This window comes from Buteo buteo, chromosome 1, assembly GCF_964188355.1.
Source record: "Buteo buteo chromosome 1, bButBut1.hap1.1, whole genome shotgun sequence".
Classification (NCBI taxonomy): Eukaryota; Metazoa; Chordata; class Aves; order Accipitriformes; family Accipitridae; genus Buteo; species Buteo buteo.
In genome coordinates this window covers 28,858,084-28,872,766 of record NC_134171.1, presented here as the reverse complement: position 1 = coordinate 28,872,766, position 14,683 = coordinate 28,858,084, and the positions used below count along the sequence as shown (strand labels likewise).

At 41.7% G+C, this 14,683-nt stretch overlaps 1 protein-coding gene across 2 annotated transcripts in view; it reads left to right on the top strand.

The window, feature by feature from the left end:
• The window catches only part of GABRA4 (gamma-aminobutyric acid type A receptor subunit alpha4), a 38,410-nt gene extending 28,509 nt beyond the window's left edge, over positions 1-9,901 (top strand). For both annotated transcript variants that reach the window (XM_075041379.1, XM_075041388.1), the window contains exons 9-10: positions 8,523-8,544; positions 9,348-9,901. In XM_075041379.1, coding sequence (XP_074897480.1) covers positions 8,523-8,544; positions 9,348-9,879 — 554 coding nt within the window. In that variant the 3' untranslated portion in view covers positions 9,880-9,901. The remainder of the gene's footprint in view (positions 1-8,522; positions 8,545-9,347) is intronic.
• The last annotated feature ends 4,782 nt before the right edge of the window (positions 9,902-14,683 follow it).

The following is a 14,683-nucleotide window of genomic DNA, read 5'->3' as shown; positions in this document are numbered from 1 at the left end:
AGCAGCATGGCAATATGGTGACTCAGTGGGATTTGGGAAAAGCAGCATTATTTACACTGATGACAACATGCTACTTCCCTGGTAAATGTCAAATGGTGTGAATTTGGCAGGCTATCTAATGTCCTCCCAGAAGAACAGACTGTTTTCTTAGGAAGGAATGGTAAGGACAAAAAACACTGTGGTAGAGTTTAATAGGAAAATATTACTCAATTACCATACAAACAATTTTCATGTTGCAGCTAAACAATAGGTAATGCCAGACTTTTGGTTGCTTTAAGCCTTCCAATTTTTGCATGAGTTTGTTTGAATTCATTGAGATCTCCCAATCTGGGAAACCTATGCTTTCATACAGCACGTCACTGACCTTCCTATGTATTAATTTACCTGTGTGGTGTTGAAGGTTTAACAGTGCTGTCATGGAAGGCTCTTATCTTAGTCTTGCAAAATTAACAGCGAGGCATAGGGATGTTTATTTACTGTTCACTTCTGATTTCATTATAGTAACACATCTTTTTATATGCTTGATTATTCTAATAAACAATTAAAATTCTTCTGTGCAATTTTAAAACTGCTTTGATTGTGGTAGCCTTTTCAGGTTGATTTTGGTTTGGTTTTGGGTTTGTTTGGGGTTTTTTTAGTTGTTTTTCTGGTTTTGGGTTTTGTTTTGTTTTGTTTTTTACTTAGGGAGATTAAGAATCTAAAATGGTGATTAGGCACCTAAAAGGCTTAGTTACTAAATTTCCCTGGGTAGGCATGTACAGAGCTGACTTGCAGCTTCCAAAGTGTTTGCCATGCATCTTAGGTGGAAAAGATGCCTCCTCTGTTTCATCTGAATGGCCAGCATGCCTATTAGATACGGTCTCCCACAAAGCCCATGTGGGAGTCTGAGCAGGCTTGAGTCCTGCCCCTTCTGTCTTGGAGAATTGTGTTAGTAACCAGGCTGCTAGGTAGTCCATGGGATGTTAAGTTCCTATTGAAGCTGCTCTTGTTATGTTAAATAATTTATATGGGCCCAGGGAGAAGGAGAGGAATTGGTTCTGGAACCAGCTTGTCTGTGCATGCACTGCAATGGGAGGGTGAGATTGAAGTGTGCAGAATGCAATATCCATAACATGGAGTGAGGAGCACTTGTCCTAGAGTATCGAGTAGCCTGGTGGGGAAGCACTTGAGATGTGCAAAGCCTGCGCTGATATCCCTGCTACAGTCAGGGCAGATTTGAGAAGAGGTCTCCTATCACCAAACCTATGTTCCCATCCTTGTCACTGGGTTACTATAGAGGAGGTCAGAGTCTTTTTGTGAGTGTCTTTTTACAGTGTGACTTAGCTATGTAGCTTCAGGAAAGAGCTCAGATCTGAAAGCGCTGGGTTGGATGGCTGCTTCTGCACAGGCACGTAATTTAGGCTGTGATCCTACCCAGGGCATTTCTCTCCAGCCTTGACAGCTGCTTGCTGGATGTCAAAGTGTTAGCCCTCTCCTGCTAGGACTGGTACCAGATGGTGGTGTTGTGACTTGTAAATCCTGCTGTGAATTTATCCCTGAGAAAATAGATGCTACTGCTTTAAATATTGTACTGCCTCTGTCCCAGAGAGAGATACCACTTTAGTGATATCCTGTGTCAAAGATCTGCTACAAATCTGGAAAATGTATTGACCTGCAGCAATGAACTCTCTGTTTAAGTAAACAAATGGTGCAAAGGCAGCCCTGGGACCTTGCACAATGATGCTGTAAAGGTCTGTTGTAGGGTGAAGCTGATGCAGGTCTCCTGAAGTGTCTATATATCCAACCCCAGGACTGCTGAGCTATTTTCCAAAGAGTGCTGAGGCGGATTAAAAGAATACCTCTGAATTATATTGCAAATACGTGGTCCTAGTTTTAATGTGTACCTGTTTATCAGCGGCTGATGATGGCTGTGTTTCCTAGTGCCCAGAGGGCCTATGAAGGGCATTTTTGGCACTGAGTACTACTGATTCTCTGTTAGCTCAGGCAGTAGGAACTGCTTATTTTGGGTTCACATCCCAACAGGATGTATCCATCATATAAACTATGAATCAATTTAAAATTGCAGAGACTGATTTAAAGCTGCTGTGTAGAGCACTGACAGGCTATAGGAAGATGCTCTTCAGTTGTATGAAGGAGCTAACTGTACAGTGCTGTACCAACACCAGGATTTCCCACAGCTTGCAGTGCTTACATTCTTAAACACAGTCCTAAGGATAAAGTTGCCTGATGCCCAGGTAATCACTTTTATCACTGCTGCATTCTCCCCAGGACTTGGCATGTGACTTTTAAATAAAGTTCTTGTTTGTTTTACAGATTCTAGGTTGGCCTTATCACAGGGAATATGCACTGTGGTTGATACCAGCTCTCTTTGTTCTGTAACAAGATGACTAAGTTTGTCAGTTCAGTATTGGATATTGCTGTGCTGATGATCCTCTTCTCATGAATCTCAGCTCAGCTGCTGCACGCTACTTCAGTTCATGCTAAATTTGCAATCTTGACTTCATTGAAGTGCAAAATTGGCTTGCTTGTCAAAAAGTGGTAATACATACAAAACAATCCAGTACTTTATTTTTTTGGCTAAAGTCAAGGCTTATGTAGGCTTAGAGAAAGTTTCAGAATTTCCACATTATGTGAGCAGCTGTTTATAGTGTGCAAACCTTGTTAAATATTGAAGAATTTAGATTGACTCATATTTGTGCACCATTTTAGTGTGGTAGTAAACAGCAGTATCCATCAAAGTTGAGCTTAAATGGAAAAGCAAATGATCTATGAATTGATTTTTGGCAATAGATGTGTCGTAGGGTTTTTTTTGTTCTATACATTCTGTCATAGAAGCTGACCATCAAACTTGCTCCACAAATCTGGCACAGTATTTAAATTGTATAGATTTATCCTGAAGTATGCTAACAGCATCCTTCATTGTATTATTCATGGTCAATTGCATGTGAATCCACTTGTCAAGGGAGGATACAGCATTAATTACCGCATTTTACACATGCCTGCAAGGAGATTGGTTTAGTTATCGTATCTTCATGCCAAATAAAATGGACATTCTGCTCTGGGACTAGCAAAAGGTCATCTTACATCAGGACTTTTTACATAGGAAGAATTTGTACTGAATGTATCTTTCCCCACTTCAGTTCTTTTAAAGATAAAAACCATGCAAAAATAGCATGTGATGCTTAAAATTAAAGCAAGATCTCTATGCTTCTTAATACAATAAATATTTCAAAAGCTTTTTGCATACTGCATGCTTATGACAGAATTTGTCTGACAGAATTTGAACCTCCTGTCCTATCCTATGCTCCCCCGCCTTCCCAGTAAAATATGCTTATGCATAGGATGGGAACTTTCTAAATCTCTTGTACTGAGCTTTTTTTTTTAATTGTGTAGACTAACGAAAAATTCATTTGGATAGAAAGAAGGAGTAATTATCAATCTCTCCTGAAAAAGTCTGGAGTCCGCATTTCCCTGTGTTTGGTCAATTCCTTTTCTTTGTTAGTGCAGTCACCTATCTACCTCTGGCATGTTGTACCTTTTAGTATCCCTAAATAAAAGTCTTGGTGATAAATGTTTGAAGTCCCATGGGGGCTGAAACTTAGCTTTCACTGTTGCCAATCTTGGCTGTTAAAAATCAAATAGGAGATCGGTGCTGTAGATTCTTGTCATTAACGTATCCTAGCCAACCACAGAGCATTATTCAATGAAGACATCCTATGATTATATCAAAATACATATTCTTAGATTATTGTCAGAACTCTTGAGGACTTTGTCTATGCATGGACAGGAATTGTGCTCTTGAATCATCCAGGATTTTGAAACTCTCATCCATAGTGTTTCTGCCAGTTAAGGTTCAGAGGCTGAATTCTCCTGACAGGATCAACAGCAAGGTTTCCTCTTGAAGGAGGATACAGCAAAGCAAAGTACATACAACTTCTGGCTTGGTGGTCGTTGTGAGGTGTGGGCTTGGTTGGACCAAGTCAGAATGACAGGCTATTTCAAAGGAAGGGTGAGGCATCATTTACGTAAGCAGCAAGTTGTTGTGTTTATAGAAAGGCAATCTTTATCAAATGTATTAAGGCTGGCATTGCATGCTGTAATATACTCCATTTTGTGGTAGCTTCCAGGCTCCCATTTTGCATTCCTGAACACCACCATTTTAAACGTTTCCCAGAAACCTCACTGAAATGCCTCCAGAAAATCAGATCCTTTCTCAATCTAGAGTGGGAATGTAAAGAATGTGGACTCAATATTTCCTGTGGAGCCCCATCTGGACTAGTGCAGCAGCTCTCTGTTGGCTCAGGATAACTGAGTAGTTTCCTGACTTGCCCTCAGAAAGGAATCTTTACTCAGATAATCCCTTCATTTTTTGGGTTGCATTTTAATTTGGCTTGCATTTGATTTTCATGTTTTATTTCTTGTTTTCATGCCTGTGGTGGGTTGATCCTGGCTGGACGCCAGGTGCCCACCACAGCTGCTCTATCACTCCTCAACTGGACAGGGGACAGAAAATAGAATGAGAGGCTCATGGATTGAGATAAGGACAGGGAGAGATCACTCACCAATTACCGTCACAGCCCAAACAGACTCGACTTGGGGAAAAATTAATTCATTACCAATCAAATCAGGGTAGGGTAATAAGAAATAAAATCAAATCCTAAAACACCTTCCCCCCACCCCTTCCTTCTTCCTAGGCACAGATTCACTCCCCTTCAGCAGCATAGGGGGATGGGGAATAGGCATTGTGGTCAATTCATTACACATTGTCTCTGCTGCTCCTTCCTCCTCAGGGGCAGGACTCCTCACACTCTTCCCCTGCTCCAATGCAGGATCCCTCCCACGGGAGGCAGTCCTCCTTGAACTTCTCCAATGTGAGTCCTTCCCGTGGGCTGTAATTCTTCACGAACTGCTCCAGCGTGGGTTCCTTCCACGGGTTGCAGTCCTTCAGGCACAGGCTGCTCCAGCGTGGGTACCCCGCAGGGTCACAAGTCCTGCCAGAAAACCTGCTCCAGCGTGGGCTTCTCTCTCTGAGGGGTCACAGGTCCTGCCAGGACCCTGCTCCAGCACAGGCTTCCCACGGAGTCACAGCCTGCTTTGGGCATCCACCTGCTCCAGCGTGGGGTCCTCTCTGGGCTGCAGGTGGAGATCTGCTCCACGGTGGACCTCCCTGGGCTGCAGGGGGACAGCCTGCCTCACCAGGGTCTTCCCCACGGGCTGCAGGGGAATCTCTGCTCTGGCACCTGGAGCACCTCCTCCCCCTCCTTCTTCACTGACCTGGGGGTCTGCAGGGTTGTTTCTCTTACATATTCTCACTCCCCTCTCCAGTTGCAATTGCGCAGGGGTTTTTTTTCCCTTCTTAAATCTGTTATCCCAGAGGCACTACCACTGTCACTGATGGGCTCGGCCTTGGCCAGCGGTGGGTCTGTCTTGGAGCCGGCTGGCATTGACTCTGTCAGACACGGGGGAAGCTTCTAGCAGCTTCTCACAGAAGCCACCCCTGTAGCCTGCTCACTACCAAAACCTTGCCACGCAAGCCCAATACAATGCCTCCAAACTAAATGCTACTGGTAGGCAGTAGGTTTGTGTTTCTTGCTGTTGTTTTTAAAAAGACTAAGTAATATAATTTTGGGAGGCAGCAAGTGCTTTACCTATGTATATCATTTTGTCAGTCAGATTGTTATTATCACAATATCCTTTTAATTGGGGTATGCACCATAGCTGAAATGTCTATGGAATATTTTGCTTAGTACAAACTGAATGATGCATTTTACTGTGTTTTGCAATGTAGTGGTTAACCTGAATTCTGCTGATGTCAACAGAATTTGGTTTGTTAAGGCTTGGCCATGGCATCAGCCTTGTTTAATGTTTTTATTAGTGACCTTGGCACTAATCTTCAGATGATGTAGAGTTGTGAGATAGCATCAGTACGGAGGAGGGATAGACTAATCTAGGAAGAAATGAGTTATCTTTATAACACTGAATAGAGGAATATATAGGGGTCATACGTGTACAACCAATAAGAATTTTTGCTAGAAACTTTTCAACTGGAGAAACCAAAAAGGAAAGATACCTGAGTGCTCTGAAGGAGGAGAATGAGATATATTCATGATACAGCCTTGAGTAAGGCAAGTGCAGGAAAAGGATATATGAGGGGAGGTGGTGGGCAATGCGCTGGCGAGGCCACCCTGGTGATGAGTGTGCATTCTGCTCAGCTTTGACAGGGCACGGAGCTGGGTGCTCACCACTCACAGTGGGAGTGATACTACTGCCATGTTAAAAGAGGAAGCAGTGGGGCAGGCTGCCTGCCTCTTGTTTTGCTGCTGCACGCTGATTCTGCCAAACCTACTGGGGACAGGAGTTGGAATGTGTTCCCCTCAGACAGGGCCTCTGGGGTGCATAATGTATTGGAGCTAAGGACTGACCATGGAGACTTTCCACCTCCAATATTTAAGTTGGTCCCAGCACTGTTAGAGTCAGTATTAATGGTTAACAGGCTGCCCCAGCAGGGGCCAAAGCCCCTGCTTTTCTGTGTGTAATGTAACACCTCTCTCCTTGAAACGTGCTTGTTTCAGTACATTTCAAGGACAAGGTTCAATATTCAAGAAAGCAAATCCAAACTATTACATTTGAAATAGTATAGATAACTTTATTCTAGAATAAACACTGTAATGGGACATGAGTAGTGGATTAAATAGCAACAGGTCTTATTTGGTCACGTAGATGATGGCCAAAGTGGGGGGAAGAGGAGGTATTATGCAAAAGTATCAATGGAAACAAGTTCCCACAAAAGAAATGGAGATGACTGTAATGTGAGAAGGAGCCTGGCTGTTACCTGTCTGTCTTACCAGTGTCTGTGGTTGGTGATGCACAGAAGGGAAGGATACTGAGGTTGCTGTTGAAAACAGGTGACAGTTCCAGTGAGCAGGAGTGTTAAATGGTGCCACTGTGAATTGCGCTTAATTCTCTGTTCTGCTCTTGGGACCGTTCTTTTATGGTTGCGCTTGGAGTGATTGAAGATGTGGTACGTCTGTTCTCCAGCAGCACAACCTCTAAGCTACTGGTCCGACGTAGGCAGAGAGCAGGAGGGAAGCGAGACATGTCTTCATTCCAGTGCAGATCTACTTTACAACCCCTGTCCCAGCTTTTGCTCCCCAGGCACTGCTTGAGAGGTTTATGATGGGAGAATTTTACTTGAGCAAAGCCAGGTTGTCCAAGGATCTGCACATAGAAGGTAAAACTCACCTCCTCAGAATGACTCTAGTGCCAGCTTCTCCATAGCACAGAGCTATTGTTTGGGACAGTGAACATCGATGACTTGCATCTGCTTAACTTTGCAAGCCTTCAAGAAACATGCAATACTCCATCAGGTATTACCAAGTCTCTAGCAAATGCACTCCTGTCCTGATTGTATTTTATAATTTCAATTTAGCAGTCTTGATAGCTGCTTTACTATTCCTGGGTCATTGACAACCCTAATGTGAAAAGTATCCAAATTGCACACCTGTGTGTACTTCTGCACTTCCCAGAGAGTGAGTCAGTAGTACAATTAGTGTTTCTTTCACAAAATACCAGTTTCCTCTGGTGTTTATTCCAGTCCTCTGCTTCTTTGGATTTGCAGATGCAGAAAAATAAATGAAAGGGATTGCCACACTTCTATGCAAGAAGGAAAACTGTGAAACCTAAGAGGGATTCTTTGATATATCAACCATGAACTGGCAAATATATCAGCCATGAACTGGCTTATAGCTGTGACAGCTTCAGATAAATTCAGGCCAATGGTATTGCCAGTCACTGATTTGTACTGCAATTAACAGGATTTAGGACGAACATTCTGGCATGATGGGAGTACTGGAGATGTCAAGTGATTTGTTTGTTTGTTTTTTATTTATTATTTTTTCAGGTTTTTTTTCAGCTCCCATTTCTCTGTTTCTTTGAGCTAAACAGCCAAGCACAACTGATGTAGCAGACAGACATGGTTGTCACTCTTCTCACTACTCAAGGTACAAGTACCTTGAATAACACCTGAGTTGTTCTCCGTTACTTCTCTGGGACTTAGCTGGATAGAACTGCTGTTGGATGAAGGAGGGAAGAGAGATCACTGCCCACTTTCTGTCCCTCTTACTTGTGCTGTGAGCTTTGGCAGGGGTCTCTGGTAGGGGTGAAGGGAAAGGGAGCCAAAGGCACAGCAGCAGGTGTGGTGCAGGGCAGTGCTTGGGAACAGTATCATCAGAGAGGTGCAAAACGTGATTTTTGATACACAACAAGTGATTGTTTGGTCCTGTCTGTATTTAGACCTGTATTGCTGCAGTTGAGTATATGTACCCTATCTGCCATTAAATCTTTGTCTTTTGGAAAGCAGCGAGTCTTTGCACAAAATATATTCACATATTATATCTAAAATATAATATGTTTTATATTTTAGGTGCAGGGCTGAAGGTTCAAAAGTCTGTTCTTCAGGTACCTTTCCAGAAGGAGGGTCAGGAGATGTTAGGCTTCCTCTTAAATGTGGAGAAGAAAGGCAGAGCCTGAGTCCCACTCCCAGAAGTCAGTAAAATATTAAACTCTGCTGGATTTCCCACCTCTACTTCCTTATCTGTATTTCGGTTTCTCATCCAGCCTAATAAGTACTATTTGGCTTAAGTGTATCTTTCAGAAAGACATCCAGACTTGCCTGAAGACATCAAGTGATGGAGAGTTCACCACTTTTCTTAGTTAATTAATGGAAAAGAGTAGTTGATGAAAGACTGATTTATTCACTGGTTCAGTTGCAGCTGGAGCCTGTGGTTGATGTGAAAAAACACTGCCTTTATTTCTGAAAGAGCAGCAATGTGGTAACTTGGTTTGGTAAATACTTGTGTTTTAATAGCATCTACTTTAGAAGACAGACTAGAGTTCCTAATATATGTTAGTTACTTTTCTGGAGATACAAAGCAGCATGGCTGGTAAGTTGCATCTAGAATGTTTTTATATCATCAGAGAAATAAGTAAACATCAGAGAATTTTATTTTGAGCATGAGCCTGGAAAAAAACCCTGACTCTAACCCAAGAATTCTTAGCCTCATGGTATTAAGTTTACATAGGTACCACATCACATGGAGTGTGATGCATCAGATGTGCCCACCCTGGTATTCTAGCCACAGGTAAAAGGAACTCTTGTTTATCACTTTATATGCTATTAAATCTATTTTCATGAGCATGCAGTATCTTTGTGCCTCAGGATCAAGCTACTGGTTATATTTGTGAGTATTACTCTGATAGTGCTTGATTATAAAGTTTGTAAAGTTTCCTTTGCTTCTGTTTAAGTGTTTATTTTAAGAATGATGAGTATTTTTTGTAACTTTGCAGAGTACGGATGCCAATTCAAATGTGAGGAAAAGAACGAATGCCACAGTACAGTCTGAAGCTGATGGTGGGAGCCGAATTGACACAAGGCACAGCTCCATCCAGCCTCCCTCTGTAGCTCAGGGGTCTTCTGACATTACACCCCACTCCCTTTCTGCATCAAGTCCCAACCCTTTCACACGCACCAATGCATCAGAGACATTATCTTCTGCAAGAGCTACCCCTCCAGCTCCTCCTTCTACCCCAATTTTAACTGGATTTGTATCCCAGCATGCCACAGCTGGATCCCCTTCCATTCAGCACTTGCTTGGATCTAGACTGGAGCAGATTCAGACCTCCACACCCAATACATTAGGAGCATCTGCAAAGCCATCTGCTGTCACACCACCTGCTCCCCCCGCCGCCCATTCTGGCACGAGTAAGATAGACAAATATGCACGCATTTTATTTCCTGTTACCTTCGGAGCATTTAACATGGTCTACTGGGTGGTGTATCTATCCAAGGATACCATGGAAAAATCGGAAAGTCTAATGTAGTTTTGCTGCTATGTAGTAGTTCCTAAATTATACTCACATTTGATGCAGAGTTTCTTCTGTTGAAACTATTTAAAAAGGTCAATAATTCTTATTTATAAAAGCTGTGTGCTACTTTCCCATTGTAAAGGCTGGAGTTATTGGGGATAATTAGTTAACTCCTACCAGAGTAATGGGTAACAGATTTGTCTTCCTCCCTTCAGCTAGCAGTGAACCATCACTCTCTTCAGACAGACTATTCTGGCTACACAGAACTTGCCTTTGGGAGGAATATGCACCTGAAACAAATCAAAGGCAGAGGTGCACAGCTGTGCAGTGGAACACACCTTGACTGCTAGGAATATGCATGTTGATTACTACAAATCCCTGAGGCACCCAGCACTGCTGTCTGGACACAGCATTGCATTCTTGGAGTGCAAGGTCCATGTCCTGAATATTTTGACAGTGCTTGCTAGACAAGGACTTTCCCTGCTAGATTAAAATTGGCAAAATGAGGGGGGAGAAAATGAACAGTGGGTAAAGAAAAGAGAGTCCAGCCTGGGAGAGTGCAACTCCAGAAAAGTTATGCAAAGGAGTTGTAGAGCTCCATATATTTTTACTAAGCATTATTTTGCGTTGCAACCTGGGAAATTCTCACTCCAAAGTAAGAATGAGTGAATATTGTAAAATCTGAAATCCGATGTAATTCTCAAAATTGGAATTTTTTGTTTGATAAGGTGATCTTAAGTGTGTGATTCTTCTTTGACCTTGCTGACCAGCTTGAGTGGATTTATTCCTAAATTACATCTGTTGTGGTAGATGAGGACCAAGCCCACAATGTTCAACTTTTTATTTGAATTCTTTTTTCTTTCTTTGGATGCTTTGTTGGGTTTTGTTGTTGTTGTCGTGTCCACCCCCCCCCACCCCCCCCCATTTTTCCATCACACTCCTCTGATTTTCTTTGAACATGTATTTCCCCACCACCACCCCTTATATAATGTTTGAGTCAAGTTAAATTTTCAACACGGTTTTAAAAGTGGCTTCAAAATTAAGCAAAACAAATTTTCCTGTGCTTTGATGAGCATGGCTATGGCACATCTTTGAGTGAATGAGAGACACCCTTTTGTGAAGGAATGCTGTGACATAAGAAAAGAAAATTTCTAGGTGGAGCCTGGGGAAAAAAAGTTTGTTTATGATCTGTTTGTTTCTCTTAAGCTATGGCATAGATAGGCACTTTTCTTAGTGGCTCAAATTGCAATATGCAAGCAGGCAACTTTATTAAAGAATTGAATAGTTTAAACCTGATAGAAATCTTCATCAGAAATGTTCTTTTCACCAGAATGGGTGGAAGATATGCTGGCAATAAATCTAAAAATATTTGTCCAGATCCATCTGGCTAGGCAAATGGTTAGCATTTCTGTGCAGGTGACAAGTAAAAATCAAAGGCCAAATTCTCAGCTGTGATCTGGCTGTGCCTGGGTCTGGACTAATCCTTAGCTTCAGTTGATCGGAATAGCAGATTGGTAGCCTATTGTCAAAGGTTTATGCTGGGGGGCAAATCAGGTGAGTGTTGAATGGTTCTGTGCCCAGGTAATGATCAAGTGACCGATGGAGACCACAAGCAACTGGGGTAATTGAGGACATGCATAAGACTGCCTTAGACTATGTTGGGACAAGAATCAGTGTAAAAAGACCCCGTAATGGTGAAACTATGTCTGTATCTTTGTGCCTCTTTCTGTCTCTCCAAACCTTTTAGACAGTTCATGGCTGAGAAGCTGTCCTTTAACGTACGGGACCTGGGAGACTGCAGGAGATGTGTACTACAGCATGTAGTATGGATCCCAGGCTGTGATTTTGTGTATAGCATTGGACTGTCGATGATAGAAAACACAGGATGTGGGCATGTCTTACATGACTTTATTATGATGTAGTGATATAAACAGTTACCTTAGTCTTTTTTTTTTTGCTTAAGTGATGCTCTCAAAAGGCCAGGTGTGGTCCTTTCCTTTTTGTCTTTTACATCTAGAAGAAGTCTGGTATTACAACACTCCTTAGAAAACCATTACACTTACCATAGCACAGAACTGGAGATGGAGCACCCATGCAAGATGTCTAACTGCAGTAATTTGCATCTTTGCATGTACCTCTAGTTGCTGTAGCTGTTTCTTCCCTAATTTGGTCACATTGTTGCAGATTGTCAGAATAGAAGATAGTATACAAGAGATTGTTTATTAATTTTGTTAAACTGGAAGAAACAAAGCTAATCCTATGGCAATTACTGATCATAATTGCACAAACGATAAAGTATTTCTAGTATGAAGAATGATGGCCTTCTGTGTTGAGAGCCTAGTGTTTGCACCAGAAGTTACTGAAATGACTCTTTTCTGTCCTCTCTGATGAAAACCAAGGATGTTTTCTCTCAGGCAGAGCTTTAAACTATTCACTAGAAACAGCTGTCTCTTCCTTCCACCCATCCCCATATAAAGATTGTATAATCAGCTTTCTCAGTGCATTGTTCAGTAGGATCAACACCGGTTCAGGCTGTTTGACCGAGATCGATCTAAATGTGCTACTTGGATTCATTTGTAGTTCATGTTTCACTTTAAAGACTTATAAGGAGGAAAAAAGGATTGCAAAAATTGATAGATTCCAAATATTTATTTCTCTGCTTCCATTTTGGAAGAAATTTTTAGTGATACCCCAAGAAAAAAAAAAAATCTATTTTTAATCTGTCAACGTATTTCTGAACCACCTTCCAACACTTGCATGCCTACATTCAAAGTGAGATATATATATAAAAAAATCTCATTATGAGTCTAGGACTAATTTATTGTACTGTGCTACATTTTTGTGTTACAGCATATGAAGAAATTACCATAAATAGCTTTCCAAAGTACCTACAGACAATGTAAATAGGAATTTATTGTTAACAGTGGTTCTTCATTATATTTAATCTCCTTGCAGAGTGATCAGAAACAGTGAAGAGCCTGCAGTATACTCAGTAATACTGGCAGGTTCTGAATACTGTGTAATTCAGAAGCATAAACAAAAGCAGGAATATGCTAAATATAGTGGCCCAAATGTTCAACACTGCTAACTAAAATCCTAAGGGAGAATGTTGCAGGTGTCATTTCAGTGACCAAATGGCATATTAGGCATGGGTTTGTGTGAGATGAACTCTACAGGAGCTATTTTTATTTTTTTTTCTGCTGGCTTTGTCGAACAATTTTTTTTTTTTTTTTTTTTTTTTGACAGAACCATACTGATTTAAAACTAACCAAACACTTCAGATAAGTCATCTCTATCAACAGGAAAGGAAACTGGATAGAAAGCCAAAAACCCTTACCAGGAAACAGAGATAGATCTCCACTGACTGCTGTTTCCTCGGAGACATTGTTACCAACAACAAAACTCCCACAGATTGCAGTGATGCAGCCCCAACCACTAACACAGTCATTTGAGAAAACCAGTTAAAAACTCAGTTCAGGAAGATTGCCTTCACAGGAACTGAAGTGAATCTTATAGTCAAGTGTGAGCAAGGTCAAATTTCCATCAGCCTGCTATTAACAGGTTTCATCGCAATTGCGAAATAATGAAGCCGAGCAAGGTGGCAAACCCAGACCCCAACCCTCCATGGTGACCTGAGCACTTAGAGCTCATTAGCAGAACTGGAGCCTGTTTTTCCTCCTGTAGAATGGACTTGTCTCCATCAAATGGATGTTGATGGCACATTTCTTCTCCCACGTGTCTTTTAAGTGAAAAAAAAGTAGACTTTGTAAAGTGTTTAGTCATCTGTTCTAGATTACTCTGTGACCAGGCAAGTAGACCATATGATAATTGAATGAAAGAGGTCGATAATTTAATAAGAAACACGATTAGAGCTTTTCTGTTAACGGGGGCTAAAAGTTATTGATTACAGAGTGTTGAAGTGTAGCCTTTGGCATCTCATCATTTTCATTGTTCAGGATGGACCTTGCAAAAAATTGGGGAAACCAAGTAACTCTATTTAAATAGGATTTAACCAGTATTTCTACAGAAAAGTGAATGAACTCAGCTTTTCCATGTGCATAGAATTCTGTCTCCTTCTGCTTCTTGCGTACCTCCTGTATGTCATTTGGCTGCAGTGTACCTTACGCTGTAGTACAGTGTCTGTGTGCCATGTGAGAACATCAGAGTATACAGTGTATATTTATCCACTTTATCCAAAGCCATGTCCCTTGTGCTATTGGAAGCGGAGGGAAGGCCAGAATGGAAGAAATGACCACACAGGTTGTGTAAGAGACACATACTGGCCACCTGGGACATTTTCCCATAGATGCTACAGGAGATTTCCTAGGAGAATCTTTCTCAGTGTGAGAAGCTGGAGCATGCTTTCTTCTGTAGCACACTCTCCCTCTGAATCCCCCAAACTTGCAAGAGATCTGTTTAGAAGACAGAGTAGATCATGGACTTTGCACACCAGGCTCCAGAACTTCTGCTTGACCCAAAAGATTTAAGAGGAAAGAAATTTTGGTGAGTTTTTCCTTGTCTTCCTGGGACTTGCCAGTAGGGCTTGCCTGCACTAAAGTAGATAGGCGTTGTGTGGCTAGCACAGTTGTGAATTGCAGTACAGACAGCTGACAAAAAATTTGCCCGTGGTTTTATTTAATCCTAACATGGAATAACAGATTAGGAAAATGTCAACTGTAGTGTTGAGAAGCCTAGGTGAAGTATACTGTTTGCTGATGATTTCGATAAAGCCAAGGATGATCAAAGTTGTAGAAATATTACAGAACTGCAGAACTATGTGGCCGTAAGTTTGCGGCAGGTCAGTGGGAAGTGGGGAGAA